This window comes from Pantherophis guttatus, chromosome 5, assembly GCF_059756535.1.
Source record: "Pantherophis guttatus breed Tessera chromosome 5, ASM5975653v1, whole genome shotgun sequence".
NCBI lineage: Eukaryota > Metazoa > Chordata > Lepidosauria > Squamata > Colubridae > Pantherophis > Pantherophis guttatus.
The window spans coordinates 40,988,067-41,007,891 of NC_142067.1; the positions used below are offsets into that span (position 1 = coordinate 40,988,067).

General features: G+C 39.2%; 1 protein-coding gene across 4 annotated transcripts in view; it reads left to right on the top strand.

The window, feature by feature from the left end:
- The window catches only part of IGSF3 (immunoglobulin superfamily member 3), a 108,812-nt gene that overhangs the window by 85,157 nt on the left and 3,830 nt on the right, over positions 1–19,825 (top strand). For all 4 annotated transcript variants that reach the window (XM_034414246.3, XM_060686330.2, XM_060686329.2 and 1 more), the window contains 3 exons: positions 11,787–12,197; positions 14,076–14,483; positions 18,943–19,368. In XM_034414246.3, coding sequence (XP_034270137.1) covers positions 11,787–12,197; positions 14,076–14,483; positions 18,943–19,368 — 1,245 coding nt within the window. The remainder of the gene's footprint in view (positions 1–11,786; positions 12,198–14,075; positions 14,484–18,942; positions 19,369–19,825) is intronic.

The following is a 19,825-nucleotide window of genomic DNA, read 5'->3' on the forward strand; positions in this document are numbered from 1 at the left end:
TTGGGCGCAACTCCACGCCCGGGAGCTCCAATGGTTTCTTCTACCTTTACAGAAGGCGGGCAGAGGCGCATCATCCAGTCAGATCCTGCTTCCACCCGCAGTTCGCAGATCCCTTCGATGGTGGCGGTCCCCGGCCCTTTCGGCGGGTTCCCTCTTCCTCGAGCCCCAGAGGGTGGTGGTGACAACAGATGCCAGCCTCCACAACTTGGGGGCGAGTTGACCCTGACAATGCGCCCCCCAGCCGTGGAGGCTGGCATCCGTTGTCAACTTGCCCAAGGCGTGTGGAACGAGGTGGATGCTTGTCGTCCGATCAACTGGCTAGAGTTACAAGCCATTTTCCTGGCTCTCAGAGTGTTCCGTCAACTACTATCCGGCGCCCATGTCCTTGTGTTAACGGACAATGTAACGGCCAAGGTGCATCTGAACAAACTGGGGGGCACACGGTCAAAGTCCCTATTGTCAGAGGCCTTGAAAGTCGGCCTCTGGGCAGAACGTCACCTCGGATCCCTTCGGGCAGAACACATATCGGGCGTCGACAATATTCAGGCAGACTGGCTGAGCCGACAACAGGTGGACAATGCGGAGTGGCAGCTCCATCCTCGAATCTTCAATTCGGGACTCCGGTCGTGGACCTCTTTGCGACTTGAGCAAACGCACAGTTGCCTCGCTTCTTCACCCAGTTCCCAGAACCTCAGGCGGAAGTTGTCAACGCCCTCTGAGCTCCTTGGCCACAAGGCCTTCTATACGCATTCCCACCGGCATCCCTACTCCCCAGAGTGATCCGCAAGCTCTTGGACGAACGGACGGAGGTAATTCTCCTGGCTCCTCACTGGCCACGCAGGGCATGGTTTGCGGACTTGGTTTCCCTTTCTGTTGCTCCCTCCTGGTGCATCCCGATCACAGCGGACACTCTGACACAGGAGGCATTGAGCCACCCAGACCTTACGTGGCTCAATCTGACCGCTTGGCGGTTGAGTGGCTCTCTTTGAGCATGGCTAACATTCCAGGAGATGTTATACAAACAATCCAGGCCTCCCGTCGTCCTTCAACTAACAGAATCTATTCTGCCACCTGGCGGGCCTTCTGTTCTTGGTGTGACAGGAATAGCATGCCTGTCTTACAGCCTTCGATCGTGGACATCCTGGTGTTCCTGCAGCAAGGATTTGCTGACGGCCTCTCGCTTAACACGCTACGACGTCAGGTTGTGGCCATCTCTTCGGTACTTACCTGCGGATCCCTCTCATCATTAGCGCAACATCCTCTAATCTGGTGCTTCCTCCGCGGTACTACTAACTTGTCTCCTCCTGTCTTACACTGCTATCCTACCTGGGGCCTACCGTTGGTTCTAGAGTCCCTCGTGGGGCCTCCCTACGAACCCCTGCGAACAGCGTCTCTGCGGTTGTTGTCGTGTAAAGTCGTCTTCTTGGTGGCTATCTCTTCGGCTCGTCGCATCTCGGAGGTGGCTGCCCTATCCACCAGGGTGGATCTCTGTGTCTTCCACGCTGATCGTGTTGTCCTCTGCCTGGACCCTACTTTCGTGCCGAAAATCAACTCCGTCTTTCATCGCTCTCAAGAGCTTATCCTCCCGAATTTCTGCCCACGACCCTCTCATCCTCGCGAACGTCGTTGGCACACCTTGGATGTCCGACGTGCTCTTCGCATCTACATTAAATGCACAGCTACATTCCGACGATCAGAGGCTTTGTTCATCTCTTTCCTTCCCGTCTCCTTGGGCCTTCAGGTGTCATCTTCTACTATCGGCCGCTGGATCCGACAGACTATTGCTTTGGCCTACGACTTCCATTCTCTGCCACAACCTTCTCATGTGACTGCCCACTCCACGTGCAGCGCAGCTACGGCGGCGGCCTGGGCAACTCAGGGTCCACTGCTGGAGATTTGTCGAGCGGCCACATGGACCTCACCAGCTCCCTTTATTCGTCACTATAAAATTGACTCTTTTGCCTCTGCGGAGGCAGCATTTGGTCGGCAGGTGTTGCAGAGGGTTGTTTATAGAGAGGTTGTTTCGGACCAGCCTGGTCCCACCCAGGTCTCGGGACTGTAAACTTTGGTATGTCCCACATTCACTGCTGTCTCCACCCACAATGGAGAAGGGGCGTTGGTCCTACCTGATATGCACCTTCTCGTTGGGTGGAGACAGCAGCCAGACCGCCCCCCTGTGCCAGTCTGGTCTCGTGTTTCTGTCTCTAATTCTATCATGTCTTGACCACACGCTGAGTCTGTCCTTAGTTTTCGCCAAAAGCTGGTCTACCCGGCAACAAGGGCGGGATTTAATCCTGTGGATAGACTCAGTCCTTCAGGCTGATTGGATGAGGATTACCCACACTGGCTGCTGTCTCCACCCAACGAGAAGGTGCGTATCAGGTAGGACCAATGCCCCTTTTGTTTCTACCGGTTCTGTGGGCATGGCTTGGGGGGAATAATGTGAATGGGTGGGCGTGACCAACTTTTTTTTTTTCTTTTAAAAGCATTTTAAAAGAAATGTGAACCGGGACAATTTCACCTCTGGTTTAGCCTAATCTGTACTTCTAACTTTGGGTTTTTTCTGCTCAGGTGTACAACTTTGCTTTTCTCCACATTACATTTCATTTTGTTCAATAGGGCCCATTGTTCAAGTCTGTCAAGATTTTTTTGGATCCTGAGCTTGCAAATTTGATGAGTTCTCCTTCTAAGTCATTTATGAAGTTATTGAAGAATACTGGGCCTAAAACAGAACCTTTGTCAGGGAAACTCTTAACATTCCACTTTGATTTGGATGCTGGCTTAGATATTTCCTCCTTCGTTGACAATAACTTTTATGAGACATAATATATTTCCCTAAAGCTTGACATTATGAAAGTTATGCATGTTCGGAAGGAAGTTCACAAAGTCCTTGCTAATTATTATAAATATCAAAACACAATGGAGACACAATGAATATATTGTATTAAAGCATGGATGAATATAAGAAGTAATAGCCCAGCAGTGGTGAAATCTGGTTTGCTGGCCACACATGTGTGCCGCGTGCCAAATGTGCACTGCGTGCACGCATGCGCAGAACACACCAAAAGAAAGCTTGGGAAGGTAAGTAGAACAACGCGGAGAGGGGGTGATTAGCTGTGGCGTGCAATTGTAGAAATCTATTAAAAAACTTTTTAAAACCTTTTTTTACTACCAGCTCGGGCGAGTAGGTAGTAAAAAAAATGCTTTTAGAAGGTAAAAAAAAGGGGTCTGATGATCACAGTTGTGCCGTGCGATCATCAGAGCCTCTTTTTTTTTACCTTTTAAAAGCATTTTTTTACTACCTACTTGCCAGAGCCGGTAGTAAAAAAAAATGCCTAAAAACTAAAAAAAAAAAAAAAAAGTTCCGACAATCAGCTGAACAACACGCAATTATCAGAACTTTTTTTTTCTTTCTAAAGCATTTTCAGCTACCAGTTCCGGAGTACCGGTAGTAAAAAGAATGCTTTAAAAGTATATATAAAATCTCGCGTCGTTTAGCTGATCGTCGGAACTTTTTTTTTTTTTTTTTTACATTTTTACTACCGGTTTGGTGAACCAGTAGCATTTTTTACTACTGGTTCAGGCAAACCAGCCCGAACCAGTAGCATTTCACCCTTGTAGCCCAGGTAGCAGGATTCTTACAAACATGAACAATGAAACAATGAAAATAATCTCTTTTTTTTAGTTAAATTTTTATTTATTTTTTTTAAAACAAAAAAAAAATCATAAAACACATCTTTTCAAAACGAAGCTTTTGCTCCGGTCACAAATTAAAACAAATCATTAACAAATCTTATTTTCAATTAACACAACTCAGTATTTTAAACAAATATTTCCCGAAATCTATCTATATAACTATGCCATTATCCCCAAAAACCCGTTACTTAAATCTTAAATCCTAACCAGTTATCAATTCATTTTTCTTTTTCATTTGCTTAGATGGATATTTTAACAATATAAATCATACAATTGTATTAAACAGATTAAACATTCATTAATTATTTAATTATTATTAAACCTAACTTATGCATTTTATCTTAACTATCACTCTCAACATACACCTCCTCATTTTAATTATCCCACCTCTTTTTATTATCTTTGATGTTAAACCAATCATTTCTATTTCTTGACTGTTAATTACAGCATAACCCTTTGTTTTGGCTGTTGAATGTAGCGTATTTTTATTTTTTAGCCATTACCCAGCATGCCCTTTGTTTGGCTGTTAAACACAGCATATTAATTTTGTTTTTTGGCCATTACACGGCATCTTCAGGTTGGTTTGGCTGTTGAACACAGCATCTCTATTTTTGTTTTTTGGCCGTTACATGGCATATTAAGTTTTGTTTTGGCTGATACCCAGCATGACCATTTGTTTGGCTGTTCAATACAGCATATTATAGCTTTTTGGCTGTTAAATACAGCATGTTCATAGTTGGTTTAACAATCTCTATTAAACCTTTCTTTGTTGTTTCCCTCCATCTATGCATTGCTTTTCATTTAATCATATTTTTCTTTATCCTTTTTCATAACATTCATAACATTTTAACCTTGAGACATGGTTCTTGCTTAAAACATATTTTTAAGTATATTTTTAAATTCCTTTTAGCATTTTCAATTAATCATATTCACCCTTATTCTTTACCTTAACATTTTACCGTTAAAACATAGTTCTTGCATTAAACATATCTTTACATGTATTAATTAGTTTCATTTAACATTCTTAATTTCTATAAAAGCCTCCCTTTAATTTATTACAATCATCTTTACTTTATTTTATTTTTAATCACATTATCTTCATTTCCTCGTCTGCAAACATAAATTTCCTTCCATTTTCCAAGTTTTTAATTTTATTCTCCATAAATCCAATTAAATCTCTTTTCATATTTTTATTCCGGATATAATGTATCAAATCTCTTTCTTTTAAGGCTGCACTTAATCCTTCTTCTATTCCTGCACCAAGATTCAAATTATTATTTGTTTAACTGTAGGAGTTCCATTGTAGATTCCTTTTCTTCACCAAAGTCCAGCTGCTTGCAGTCAGGAAAGAAAAATCCTCCTCCACAGTTCAGTAATTTTTTTATCTTTTTTTTGTAGAGCTCAAAGTTCTCATAACAAAGGGAGGTTACAAAGTTCCTCTTTAGGCCAGATGGTGTCTCTCTATAATCCACATTTCCCATTAGTCATGCAAGACTCCATTTTATTTCTTATTATATAACCATCCACTTTATTTTCTTCTTTTAGTTAAAAAAGTATCAAATCTTTTTTTTCCCTTAGTCCAATTCAAATTTTTAAAGTGTTTAGTCCTTTTACCATATCTCTAAATTAAGTCTCTTAGTTCTGTTCCAAAATTAGTTGTTTCTCGGGTCTTTGTTCTTTAAAGTTACAGTTAAAAATTTTTCCAAAGCCTCTTTGTTGCTTAGCCACTGTTTTAGGCTAGGGGTCTTCTAGTTACTAATATAGTTCCAAACGTTGTTACAAGCCTGGGCTGTTGTCACTCACCCGGCTTCAAAAGGCTCCATTTTATTTCGCTTTCCTCCAGCATTTTTCTTACCCGGTTGCCCAGCTTCGTGGCAGCCGTCATGGCTGCTGCCCCCTGCCGCCGACTCACAGAGGGTTCCCTCTGACCTCCAAGGAACTTGCCTGTTCTTCTCGGTCTTCTGAGGCACCCCTCTTCTTTCCCCGTCCCTGCAGGACAGATTCGGTCCTCAGACCCATCGGTGGCGGTTCTGCAGCCGGGGTTTTCGCGGGACTCATCAGAGCCCGCTATTTCCCCGACTGTCTCGCTGCGACGTCAACCGGAAGAACAATGAAAATAATCTTAACATACACATACATCAGGAGCCAATTTAGTGTAGTAATTAAAGAACCAGACTAGAAACCAGCAGATCCTAAGTTCTAAGTCCCACCTTAGCTGTGAAAGCCAACTGGGTGACCACTCACTCTCTCAACTTAAGAAAAGAGCAGTGACAAGCTACTTCCCCAAAAAAACCAAAAACCCTTGTCAAGAAAACTGCAGGGACTTGCCAAAACCTCTCCAGGCATCAACACACCTCAGTCCAACCTTCCCATGCAGAATTTGATGTTTTTGATGCAGGAGAATGGAGAGCAACTGAGTATACAACAACAAAAAATTGAGAAAAGCTCTTACGAATAAAGAATTCTCATTTGTATGTTAATGACATAAATGGGAAAGCATTGTCACTACAAACTTTCTTCACTGTGCTTGGGACAAATATGAATTGTCCAGATTCAAAGTTTATTTTGTGTAATACTTCCTAAGAAAAAATGAGTGAAAGTAAACATGATGTCATGTTTTCAGCCATAATTTTGAGATTATGGAGGAAAGTAATCTGACTATTTCTGAAATTCATTTAAACTATAAATATGTGTCATGAACATACAAATGAGAATTCTTCATAACAGCTCTTCTCAACTTTTTGTTGTTACCTACTCGTTGTCCTTCATTTTCCTACATCAAAAACACCAAATTCTGTCAGAGACTATAAAACTAGGGCAAGTACTGGGAAACTTTGTGATATTTCATAAGTTCTCTGTAAGAGAAAGCTGTCTTTGAAGATTGCTAGCCTCCAGGGAAGAGTACCTTCAAAGTAGGACAAAATAGACTTTGACTCTTCATTACATACTGGTTTCCCATGGCATTCTGTATCACGTTTTAGTGCTGCTGTGTCTATGTATCAGCATTTTTCTCATCATCTCTCCCACTTCTCTTTGAGTTCTTGAACAAGTCTTCTTTCACTACAATATGGAACATTTTGTGAGTGGTTTAGCTAGATTAGTTATTAGGTTAATTAGGGGACAGGTATGGATTTTTTTTCTTTTTATCTCATTTATATTTATATATTTATTTATACCCGCCTTTATTATTTTTACAAATAATTCAAGGTAGCAAACATACCTAATACTGCTTCTTCCCATTTCCCCCAAAACAACATCCCAGTGGGGTGGAGTGGAATGAGAAAAAATGACTGGCCCAAAGTCACTCAGCTGGCTTTCATGGCTAAGGTTGGATTTGAACTCAGTCTCCTAGTTTCTAGCCTAGTGCCTTAACCACTAGACCAGGGATGTCAAACTCAAGGCCCATGGCCTGAATCCGGCCCACGGGGTGCTTAGATCTGGCCCACAAGGCCGCCCTGGAAACAGCAAAGAATTGGCCCACAGTGCCTCTGCCAGGGAAAACAGCGCTCAGGAGGGTCACGTGTGGCCCCCCCCAGCTCCATTTTCCCTGGCAGAGGGTTGCAGGAGGCCATCCCAGCCAAAAACAGAGCTTAGGAGCAAGTTTTCGCTGGCACAGGGCTCAGGCCACAGGCATCCCCAAACACGAGTGATGTCAAGTTGGCCACGCCCATCCTGGCCATGCCCATCCTGTCCCCCCCCCCGAGGTGAAACAAAACCCTGATGCGGCCCTCAATGAAATCAAATTTGACACCCCTCCACTAGACCAAACTGATTCATGAGAGAATATGCATTAAAAAATAACAGAAAAATATTTAATAACCTGTGTCAGGTTTAAGACTTCTATCCTCCAAATTCAAGAATTTTAAAAGAATCAATTAGTATTATCGGGAAGGAAACTGAGGGCACATTTTACATTTGCATATTTATTTTGATCATAGAGAGTTGTCTAATCAGGGTGGCCCATGAAACATGAAATGTTTTAGATTCGCTCACTTGTCTTCCTCAGCTGCAAAAATGATGTTTTAAAACTTCTTCTGTCTGTTTGTAACCTTCAATACCCAAATCAGTTGAGAGGCGTGTGTGTGTTGAGATTGCAGTTGGATCAATGAATTTGTTCATTGTATTCATTTTCTTTTGGACAAAGAGGGAAATTCCTTATCTTGGTAACAAGCGAAATAGTGATCGATATTTTCCTAGCTATGAATTCAAGAGTGTGCAGTTTCATATAATAATATTTAAGTTAAAATATATAAAGGCCACAAAGAATCATAATTTGATTTGATAACTCAGATGCCAATACATGTCCTCTGTTTCTTTTTAAATTCTTTGCTTACTTTTTCCAAGTGACTGAATATTCATTAAATAATTGGATTGAACACTCATTATTTTCTTGAGATATTTGTTTTTTGCCATTGCTTATTGAACTATTGCTGTATAGAGGACTTTGTTTCTTATTGTCACTGATAGCATAAGTAGAGCCAACATTTATCTATCTTCTCTATTGATCTGGTGGTAGAGAGATTGCAAATAATTAATTTTCTAGCAAGAGGGTAACTGAGCTACTGAAAATTGTAAAATAGCTATAACTTTTTATATGGATTCAAATGCATTAAGTATCTACTTAAAGGAATACACATTTCTTTGACCACCCATAATAGAATTTCTATACCTTTTTGTGTAAACTTTATACTACTGTAGTACTTTTCATTGAATATGAATTGTTTCTAAGTCCTGTTGTGGCCAATGATAGATATGCCAATTTATCTTTGATTTCTCTCATTTAATATCCTGATATAGTTGCTTTCACTTTTTCCAGGCAAGCACAAATGGTAAATTGTACCTGCCTGGCAGAATATATATTCTCTTCCAAGAAGATCATCCATAATCCTGTGATGTGCTAATACCATGATAAGTGCAAAGTGAAATCTGAAGATTTCTCTTCAGATCATGAAAAGAATGAACATTTTTTACTGCAAAAGTAAATAATCTGTAGCCTTGAGGTCATATTAGCTTGCCAGCACCCTGTTGTACCCCCTACAATGGACATGTTTGTTTCTTTGTCGCAAGACTGAGAGATTTTAAAATATGAAAGGGTACCTAAGTCTTGCACAAGCTTAATGTTCCATTTTTACACCTTACATTGCTATGAAAAATCAGGCTGATATTTTGGTGCTCTGTGTGAGTATTTCAGTACAGAAATGCAATACTCAAAAGACAAAAATGTATTATCTTGGGCTAAAAAAATTGCCTGCTCCCTTCAAAGAAACATTAAAAATGTAAACCTAGTGTACTGTATTGAGATCCGATGCCTTTCATATGAGATAGTGCATTTTGCCATTAACATCTGTAAAAGAAAGAAGCAGGGACACTAAGCAGCATTAGAGCAATTGGAAATGGAAAGCAGACCCATTAGTGTACAGCTCTCAAATTAGAGCCGGTTGCAGGACTTTGGTAATCAGCTGACAAGGTTTTCCCAATGAACAATTTGAAGCTGAGTTATGTGAAATTTCACCAACTACTGGACCCAAGCCTGATTAAAATTATTACCTTCAAAATTATTTCCATAGTTTTCTGGACAACATAATGATAATTGTCATTCAAAAGCAAAAACATTTAATTTTTCAATAATGGGCCACAGGGTGGTGCAAAACTATCACAACATGATGCCAACTGGGGAACTGTGGCTTCTCTTTTTTCAGTTCATGGGTTGATATCAAAGGGACTCTAGTTTTTCTATCTTCCTATGAATTTAAGAAAAAGAATAATAAAGGGAATGGGGGGGGGATTTGTATTGCTCCTGTATTTGCTATATGCAATTGCAGCATATTCCCACAGATATAGGAACTGATATGTTAGGTCTACACATATGTAAAGAGACATAATGCTTGGGATTGTATGTGTACTGCTTTAATAGCAGTGTTACAGCTCCACACTTAACATATAGTTACTATAGCAACCGAGGTTATAGCAACTGATGCTCCCTTAGCAACAGTGCCAGGAAATAATCCAGTACCAATTAAAAATAAACTGTTAGCTAGGGGAGTAGAAACAGCAATGGGAGAAGTAGGGTAGGTTTTTTTCTCTTTTTTTGTGAATTGGTTGCTTTTTCATTCTGAGACTTGGAGGACTGGCAGGGCCAGGAAGAATAACCCTTTTTCTTTTGAACTTGGTAGCCACGTTATTTTCTTAAACTGGTAAGTTAGAAAGTATCTGCTTGGCATGAGCCTAAGCCTCCCTGAAAAGTAAATTCTCTAGAGAGAAGTGAGGAGGTCTTCACTCCTCTATATGTCACATCATTGCATAGCACAGCTTTCTAGTCTTTATTAGCATACTGATTAAAGCCAGTAGCAATATAGGCTCTAGGGGAACTTCCTAATGTGTTGCAGAGATGCATAAACCTATATTAGAAAGACAAACTCCTATTACTTTATCATGAGAACTATCTCTTCCTCTCCTCATTCTCCTCCCTCCCCTTCTTCTCTATTGCTATCTTTATAGCAGATGAGCAAGCAAGGATTATAGAGTGGGGGTTTTTAATGCAAAGGTGCGTATGTATAATTGTTTTGAAAATTAACAGAAATACCCTTAGGTCAGTCCAGAGCAGGAGTGTCAAAGTCACATTGTCACATGATGTATTGGGATTTTTTCCCCTTTGCTAAACCGGCTGTGGGCGTGGCCAGCCCATGATGCATCTGGCCCGCGGGCCAGGAATTTGAATGCCCTAGTCTAGAATGTGGGTGTGGGTGTGGGCATGCACGCTATGTCATATCAACATTTTTGCCTTCAATGTAGACATTGGGGAAGTTCCTGAATTAGTATTCCAGGGGACTTTTTATTTTTACATTATGTGAAGAAAATACTTTACTAATTGTCACAAGTCAGAGAGTAGTTAAAGTATTTCCAGCCTGCTGTGTTACAAGTGTAACATTGTGTTACAACTTTAAAACATCTTGGGATCTTTTAAAGAGCCAAATTATTGGGGAATCTGTGTACTACTAAAACTCTCCTGACTGTAACCTTTAACAGGATAAAATGGTACATCATAGGTCAAAACCTTTTCAGCCAAGGTATCTCAAATGGGATAACTTAGATAATATCAAGACCCGTTATTATGTCAGTGGGAATGAAATTTTTGGAAATTGTTGCCATTTCAACAGCACTGTGGTGTTGCTATTTTGCACCACCACGATGCTTTTATAGTCATGTGATCCTCATTTGCAATGTTCCTTGATACCTTCCCACAAGTCAATGGGGAAGTTTGGGAAGCTTGCAGGGAAAAAGTCAATGGGGATCATGTGGCCAAGGGATGATGGCAAGGAATTTGGACTTGTGTATTCTCTGTTTAAGTGAGGAAATATATCTGAAAGGATGACCAACAAGTCACAGGTATTTAATAGTTTATAAAACTGATTATTGTAGTCTAGATAATGACTTGAGAATTAGAATTCTATTGGAATCTCTAATTTTCTTCATTATAACTGATACTCACACCTTACTATAAATTGTGTTAAAGAAAATCTGTTTACATGATTGATTATTCTGAAGTGCTAGCTCCAAATTCTATTTGTTTACATTTTGATGGGTAAAATAAGAAATTAACTTTTTTTCTTAAAATGGCATACAAATAATAGAAAATGAAATACAAAATTGTATCTTCTTGATCTTGCAATCTATTTTATGCCCTGCATATATATTGTCCTAAAACGTTTGGGAAATTTTTCTTTATTTAACTGATACATTTTTTAAAAAAAATATTGTATTGTAAGAACTAAGTAATACATTTTATTATCTGTGTATAGTGTTATTTATATAGTGTTAAATAGAGATTATTAATTGATGATTTAGGTAACAAACATTTAAAGATATGGAAAAGGTTTATATAAATATTAACTATGGTTAAACATAAGATTGCTTAAATTGTATATCTACAGCTGAGTATAGCATTGATAAACATTTGCAAAGTGCATTACATTATTTTGTTGTATAATAACAGTTTGTATCATAATCTTAACACAATAGTAAAGTCTCCACTATATTTATTTGAACCATGCATTTTCTCTCTCTTTCTTCTCCATTACCCCACCTCCAAGTAACAAAGCTACAGGTCAGCAAATCAAAGCGGAGTATAGTTCTTGTGGCCAATAAGCCTATCCCTCTGAATTGCTCTGTCAAGTCTCAAACCAGCCCAGATTCTCATTTTGCAGTCCTATGGTATGTTCATAGACCCTCAGACACGGATGGGAAGCTCATTCTGAAGACCACTCACAGCTCTGTATTTGAGTATGGCACTTACGCGGAAGAAGAAGGGCTAAAGGGAAGATTGCAGTTTGAGAGGTCACTCTCTGGGGGTCTCTTCAGTCTGACAGTGCAGAGGGCACAAGTCAGTGACAGCGGTAGCTACTATTGCCATGTGGAAGAGTGGCTGCTCAATCCTAACCATGCCTGGTATAAATTGGCAGAGGAGGTTTCTGGCCGGACTGAAGTCACTGTCAAGTTACCAGGTAATATTTCTCAAGGGCTAAGCAGACTATCTTTCAATAGATGGGAATGGAGGAGCTCTGGAATCTTTGCATGTAAATAGTGCTTGGTTTCTCTTTTCCTTTCCTGGTCATTTTGTTTGTTTGTTTGTTTATATGCCACCAGCTCCAATACTGATTTGTGGCAACTTCTAACAATTTAAAGGGATATTCTTATTTTCTACTGGCTGGAATTTGTTGTCCTTAACAGCATTAAAACTTCAAATGCGAAGCAGCTTTCTGGACCAATGCATAGTTGACCAGTCCTGCCAAGTTTTGTCTTGTAATAAACATTACTTCTCTTATCTCTCAATTTGTGGAATGCCAATCAATTTATTTATCTCTCCCTGATTCCATGGCAACCTGTTATTTAATAAAACTACTCGGTAAAAGCTTTCAGAAAAGTCCTTGAATATAACTATCTAGGTTGCTGATTTTAGAATTAGAAGTATTTAGAAAACCTTCTATATTTTTAATCTATTTCCTACATCACAGTATGTAGGGCACAACCTATTATCACTTAAAATATCTGTCTCTCATAAAAACAAAATTTGATTGCTGGAGAATTCTGGGAGCTGCAGTCAAAACACAACTTGAGAATACCAGGTGTTAGATAGCTTTATAGTCATAAGCAGAGGATTAATTTATGAGGAGAAATAGAAGTAGGAAAATATCCAATCCATGAAAAAAAACCTGATTCAATTTAAAAACAAAAACTGTCATATGGGAGTTTATAGAACGTTAGATGAAGACTACTAGTTCTAGGCATTATAGTGTCTGAGCTTGTGTTATATGCAATGGCTTTATATAGATTTTATCACTACCAGTTGCTGAAGATGCTTTATTTAGAGGAATATTTTATGCATGGAGCAAGCCATAATATCTTAAATTTTTCAGTCTTACAGCTCCAAACATCCTTTGAACCTCAATGCTACTCAGTGCAATATGTAGAAAAAATTGTGATCATGTTATCCAAAAATCATATTGATAGCCAGTTAGCACTGTAAAGCAAATCACACTTAATCAATTTAAATTTTTATTTATGTTTTAATCTCTTTTTTGCTTGCTGTATCCAATGAAAGTACTCAATTTGACAAATAAACTCTAATAAATAAAAATACAACTAGCAATTATATAATTAAGATCATGGAATAGCACAATACTAAACAGAAATTTTAGGGATGCGGTGACTCAGTGGCTAAGACGCTGAGCTTGTCAATCGAAAGGGCGGCAGTTCAGCGGTTCAAATCCCTAGTGCCGCATAATGGGGTGAGCTCCCATTACTTGTCCCAGCTTCTGCCAACCTAACAGTTCGAAAGCATGTAAAAAATGCAAGTAGAAAAATAGGGACTACCTTTGGTGGGAAGGTAACAGTGTTCCGTGTGCCTTTGGTGTTTAGTCATGCCAGCCACATGATCACAGAGACGTCTTTGGACAGCGCTGGCTCTTCGGCTTTGAAATAGAGATCCTAGAGTTGGGAATGACTAGCACATATGTGCAAGGGAAACCTTTACCTTTAAACAGAAATTATAAATTTATAAATTCTAAGGAGGAAGTTATGTCCTAATAAGGCAACTATAAGGAAAGTTCTTAATCTCTGCCTGCTACTCCAAATATTCTGACTGGTACATTTGCAATCCCTCAGTTTTATTAGTGGATGTTGTAGCTGCAGCATTCCCATGTGCTATTGCATAAGAATCCATATTACCTGCATTTTAACAGGGGTATGTAGACTTTCTATATTACCTGTTAGTTACAGATAAATACATAAAGAATATCAAAGCAAAGTTGAATATGTAGAATTGTAACTAATGTTTGGGCTGGTCTTTTTCAGTTAATAATTATTTTCTTGTATTTTCCTAGATAATCTCTTGGAAGTCAACAAGAGCCAAAAGAACCTAACCATTTTAGAAAATGAATGGGTAACACTAGAGTGTCTAGTCACTAACCGGAGCAGTCAAGCTTCCCAGTTATCGGTGGAATGGTATATGTGGAAATCTGGTGAGCCAGAGAAAGAAGCAGTTGTAAAGCTGACAAGGCAGGCCACTCTTTTATATGGAGAGTTAGCTACTCTAAACGGTTTGAAGAGCAGGCTGCACCTGGAAAGTCCTTTGCCAGGTCTATATCTTCTTACTATCCAGAACATGACACTGCAGGACAGTGGGACCTATGATTGTCGAGTGGAAGAGTGGCTGCTGAATCCTATGAACACCTGGTACAAAAGGGCAGAAGATCTGTCTGGACTGACAACAGTTTTGGTGAAGAAGCCAGGTAAAGTATTTGTTTACTTGGAGGGTTGCTTCACAGATGGAGAAAGCAGCTTAATTTCTGCTCACTGCAAATTACTCTGTGAACTATCTGGTTGCGCTGAATTAACTTACATGGATTTTAGTCAGCACATAGATTGACCAGTTGACTTATGTCCCTTCGCTATAATACTAAGCTAGCAGTCACTGATTTTAGCTAATGTTAATAATGTGTCAGGTACAAACAACCAAGCCCACGGACCTGCAGAGTTCAAATTAACTTCCTTATTGTGTTCTACCTATAATAGAGGAATCTTTCCAGTCCAGCAGCTTTCCCTTGGAAACAATTAGATAAAGCTCCACGGAATTCGGGGAGGTTTTGTTCTGTCCTTTTATGGTTAAGTAGTGAATCTAGACTAGGTCCTTACTTGTTTTCTCCTGCCTGTCAGGCTAAGTGCTTCCCAACATAATGTGAAGAAAAACTCCAAAAAACTATTATACTTTTATGTGTTTGTCTTCTTTAGAAGGGGCGAAGGCTTCACATGAAACCATCCCCTCCCCACCCCCCCAGACTGTCAAGATGGAAAGGTTGGTGGGACCACTGCTCTAAAGAATAGTGCCACCCCACAGAATGATAACACTGAAGATAACATTGTTGGATGAAAAGAGATTCCATCATGCTTGGATTCATCTTCAACCTCCATATCTAGGGAAAGAAAATGAAACTTTAAGAAAAGAAGACCAAAGAAAGATACGATTTTCAAAATTTTAAATTTTTTGCCCAAATTTTCTATCCTCATACTTAAAGGTATGAAACAGGAAAGACAATGTGTCACTACCAATTTAATGTTGCCTTAACTTGGACAGCTGTCATGAACTTTAAGGAATTGCTGACCGGTACAGCAAGAACATCTATGGTAAATGTTTCCTGCCTTGTATCTGAATAGCTGCCCTATCTTAATCTTAATCCTAACCCTTCAGATTTACTAAAAGAGTATGAAACATAGTTTGAAAAATAATATAATCCAGTATTACTATATTTAAATGCACTTCGGGTAAAGTCTTTTCCATTTAAAAATGCAAATGAAATTGTTCTTCCCTTGTGTATGGATTTGAAGCTGACAAATTATTAAAGATCTTAGTCTTGCATATAAAGCAAGGAGACAATGCAGCCCCCAAAATTAAATGATTGCTTTCAAGTGGAAAGTTTAACTGAACTACTGGCACTGTTTTCTGTGATGGAATCATTTTATATTAAATAAAATGAAAACACAAAAGAAAATTATAACATAATAAATGGATAACTTTTATGCCCTAAATTAATACTTTATATTTCAATGCTTGTGATTTATATTAAAAATGAAAGGGATGCCTCAAGTTTTATGCCTATGAAATGTTTATAATATAGTTTCTAAATATCAGCAGACTGAATAAGAAAAGGGCTACAGTTCTTGTTGATGAGTATCTGCATTCTGAAAAACTAGCCAGCTCTTGAGAGAATGTGAAAATATTTGACATTCTTGCTAAATAATTTTTTTCCCCAACTGTTCAGGATGAAGAAGAAAAATATATTGGTCTTTAGAGGAAAAATGCCTCCAGGCTAAATCATTGTGATGCGGCACACATTAGAGTTAAGCTTCTGGATTTTCTTTTTGGGCAAAATGTTTTCAAATGGCCTGTTAGCACCAGCCAGAGATATGAAGGAGAGTAATCTAAGACAGAAACCTTACGACTTCTCCTGAGCTAAAAGGGGGCCGGGGGGAGGGGGAGGCGTTATTTTAGGATTTAAAATTTTCCACAAGTTTTTAAACTCACTAGCAGAATTGAGAATCGAGAATCTGCTATTCTGCTAGTGAACTTGTGGCAACCTGTCAAACTGGTGACCCACGGGCCGGATGCATCATGTGCAGGCCACACCCGCCCCGTCTCTGCAAGGACAAAAAAGTCATGATCAGGGGTGGGTTTCAAAACCTGTCACTACCGGTTCGCTCGTGAGCACGCGTGCAACGCTTCTGCGCATGCGCAAAAGCATCCGGGTGGATGGGCAGAGCCTCCCACCGCCACTACCGGTTTGCCCGCTCTGGGGCAAACCAGTAGCAAGTCACCACTGGTCACGATACATCACAATATGTCATATGACGCAATCGAGTTTGACACCCATAATCTAGATTGTCTTCTTGAACTTAGTCCTGTTAATTTAGTTCTGTAAGTGTTCCCTTCTTCCCAATATTTCAATAACTAACATGCTTGTTCTGTAATAAGCATCCTGAGAATGGATAAGTATCAGCTTGAAATTCCAAACTGCATTCTCAATTTTGTACTTCTTCTTTTGAAATCAATAATACCAGAAATCATTTTCATTCTTTTGTTGTACATTATCACCATTGCTGATAATTCTAGTTCTAAAATTTTCTTTTATGTCACATAATTGTTTCTCTTTATGGCTTCCTTTTATATAATTAGATGAGGGTGAAAAAGAAAATTTATGAAAGTATTGTGGAATTCTTTGCCTCATTAAATGTTATCAGAAATGTTAGAAATATCAATTAAGCCAAACCCTTTGAACAGGTTGTGCCAAAAATTATTTTATTATTTATTTATTTGTCAAGAACGTATTAGGTAATATATATAAGTATAAGCCTGAATTGAATACATAAAATAGATACAAATAGAGGAAACATTATACAGGGATGGTAGGCACGCTGCTGCTCTTATGCACACCCCTTACAGACCTCTTAGGAATGGGGTGAGGTCAACAGTAGACAGTCTTAGGTTAAAATTTGGGGGTTTGGCGATGAAACCAGGCTAGTGCATTCCAGGCATTGACCACTCTGTTGCTGAAGTCATATTTTCTGCAATTGAGTTTGGAGCGGTTCACTTTAAGTTTGTATCTATTATGTGCTCGTGTATTGTTGTGGTTGAAACTGAAGTAGTCATTGACAGGTAGGACATTGTAGCAGATAATTTTATGAGCTACGCTTAGGTCAGACCAAAGGTAGCGTAGTTCTAAGTTTTCTAAGCCCAGAATTTCAGTCTGGTGGCATAAGGTATTTTGTTGTGAGCAGAGTGGAGGACTCTTCTTGTGAAATATTTCAATTGTATTAATGTCCGATATGCAGTGTGGGTTCCAGATAGAAGAGCTGTATTCCAGAATTGGTCTAGCAAATGTTTTCTATGCTCTGGTTAGTAGTGTGATATTACTGGAGAAGAAGCTACACAAGATTAGGTTTACAATTCTTAATGCCTTTTTGGCGATGTTGTTACAGTGGGTTTTGGCACTTAGATCATTAGATATGAGAACTCCAAGGTCCTTGACAGAGTGAGGGTCATCTACAAGGTCATGTCCACTCAGCTTGTATTTTGTGTTCTTGTTCTTTTTGCTAATGTGTAAGACAGAGCATTTGTTGGTTGAGATTTGGAATTGTCAATTGTTTGATCATTCTGACACAAATTCAAGGTCTTTTTGAAGGGTAGCAGCATTGTCGGTGGTGTTAAATATTTTTACATCATCGGCGAAGAGAACGCAGTTGCTTATAATATGATCGCAAAGGTCATTTATGTATAGTATGAAGAGTGTTGGTCCTAGAATGCTGCCTTGGGGGACACGCTATTAACAGGTGCAGGATTTGATAGGGCGCTCCTATAGGGATGACCATGGCTAATGACAATAAGTTGGGTAGGGAGCTGGTCATGAAGGATTTTTCAAAGATTATGCTATAGCAGTGGAAAGCTTTTTTAAGAAGTATGCACATAGTCCATCAGGTCGGATAGATAGATATGGTTTTAGTCTGCGTAGTGCCTTTTCAACGTTATCTTCTGTGAAATCTATTTGTGTTAGATCGTTGTAGTTATTTGTGGTATGACTAGGGAATGTTGGGCATGAGCCATTGCTGTTTACAAAGACTCAAATGAAGAATGTGTTGAAGAGGTTTGCTTTAATTGCTTCATCATTGCATTCTTTACCGTTAGGTCCTTTTAGGGGTGGGATGGATCTTCAGTCTTTAAGTTTGTTGTTTACAAAATTATAGAAGGTGCGGTTGGATTTCGTGCGCAAGAGGTTCTCTTCTTGTTTGGTGTGGTAATTGGAGGCATGAATATCTTCCATTCCAGTCTTTGAGTAATCTTATTCCAGTCAGAACATTTTAAATAGCCTGAATATGTTATTTTTTGTCATATTTGCCCCATGGGCATATTCTATTCTCCAGCACTTGTTTTCTTAGCAATCTCTTTCTTGATTATCTGAAAGTTGGCAGTACACCCTTGCAATTTGTTCTTTACCATACATTTTTTGATCTGGTTTCTATGCCAAGAAGAGGAACAAGCCTTTGCAGGCAAACCTAAATTCTGTGTCTCATTTCAGGAAACTGTATTCTGAAGGGAGGGCCGTTCAATCAAGAAATTCCAAATTTTGCTTTTCAGCATTGGCTCATGCTCTGTACAATTAGAGAAACTAATTGGCCTTTGTATATCTTCAATATCTTCAGATGCCTCACTACAAGTGGATGCAACAATAGCCAACCTCACAGTGCCAGAACAGGACCATTTCCATTTGGATTGCAACATTTTGTCACCTACCAGCCAAGATTCCCGTTTTGCTGTGACATGGTTCATCATGAAGAATAAAGACAGAAGTGGACAAACTGGTCACAAGAACGAAGAAGATAAAGAGGCCTTGTTAAGAGTAGGCCAGGATTTCGTCTTCAGCCGAGAGAACAGCCCTTGGGAAGGGAGACTACGTTTTCAAAGACTTTCAGCCATGTTCTATCGACTGACTGTGTTGCAGGCAGTTTCTTCTGATGCTGGCAATTACTCATGCCACGTGGAAGAGTGGCTACCTGATCCCAAGGGAGTCTGGTACAAACTTACAGAAGAAGATTCTGGTCTTATTACTGTTTATGTGCAAGATACAGGTAAGATGATTAAGGCATTTAATGGACAGGAATGGAGCTTGTAAAAATTCAATGAGAATATAGCTAGAGAATATTTTGAAAGATCTATATTAAATAAAGTATTTTCAGAATATTAGTTGATGAAAACGATGATTGTATATCACAGTTATTTCCAACCCAATAACAACTCCCCATTTTTTCAATGTTGATTGCAAATAATGTATGCTGTGCAGAATAAGCAGGTAAGAAAAATAACTAAAAGATATATCTAAAAATATGGGTGGGTAAGTTACAAGTTATGCTGGGCGTAATGTAGAAGCAAACTACAAATTATTCAAAACTATGTCACTCTGGGTAATCTAAATGCGTTTTAGATTTTTTCTGAAACAAATTGAAGAAAATTAGCACTGCAGGAGCACTGCAGAACGATCTCTGGCACAACAGGCTTCTAGCAACCTGTTGCATATTAACTGGAATA